Below are 381 nucleotides of genomic sequence, written 5' to 3' on the forward strand. Positions count from 1 at the left end.
ATATCGGTCTAGATCTTAAATTTTGAAATTACAACTTACTTTACAAATATTTTAGAAATTTGCATTTCAACGGTCGTCCCATATTTCAGAAGGAGATTTTGTATTTTAGAAGAGAGTTTTTACCAGATAATTATTACTAGTTTCCTCGGAAAATATTTTAGAGAAATGTGAGTAAAGCAAAATAATTTTCCGCTCGTATCCCGTGTAAACAAACCCATGTGGAGGCGAAGCGAGACGCAAACACGGACTCGCGACCACGTCCTTTTTTATTCTATGGCAAGATGAATTCGTATGATATCTTTCGAAAGCTCACGAGGGGAATGAGATTTGATCATAACAGATTTAAAGGAGATCTAAAAAAGATAGGGGTAAGTCGCAAGT

At 35.4% G+C, this 381-nt stretch overlaps 1 protein-coding gene across 1 annotated transcript in view; it reads left to right on the top strand.

The window, feature by feature from the left end:
• Positions 1–268: 268 nt before the first annotated feature.
• The window catches only part of LOC119590854 (probable ATP-dependent RNA helicase DDX52), a gene marked incomplete at its 5' end in the record, with an annotated part of 15,172 nt that continues 15,059 nt past the window's right edge, over positions 269–381 (top strand). The window contains 1 exon segment of the mRNA XM_037939612.1: positions 269–368. Coding sequence (XP_037795540.1) covers positions 269–368 — 100 coding nt within the window.

Source organism: Penaeus monodon, chromosome 27, assembly GCF_015228065.2.
Source record: "Penaeus monodon isolate SGIC_2016 chromosome 27, NSTDA_Pmon_1, whole genome shotgun sequence".
Lineage (NCBI taxonomy): Eukaryota > Metazoa > Arthropoda > Malacostraca > Decapoda > Penaeidae > Penaeus > Penaeus monodon.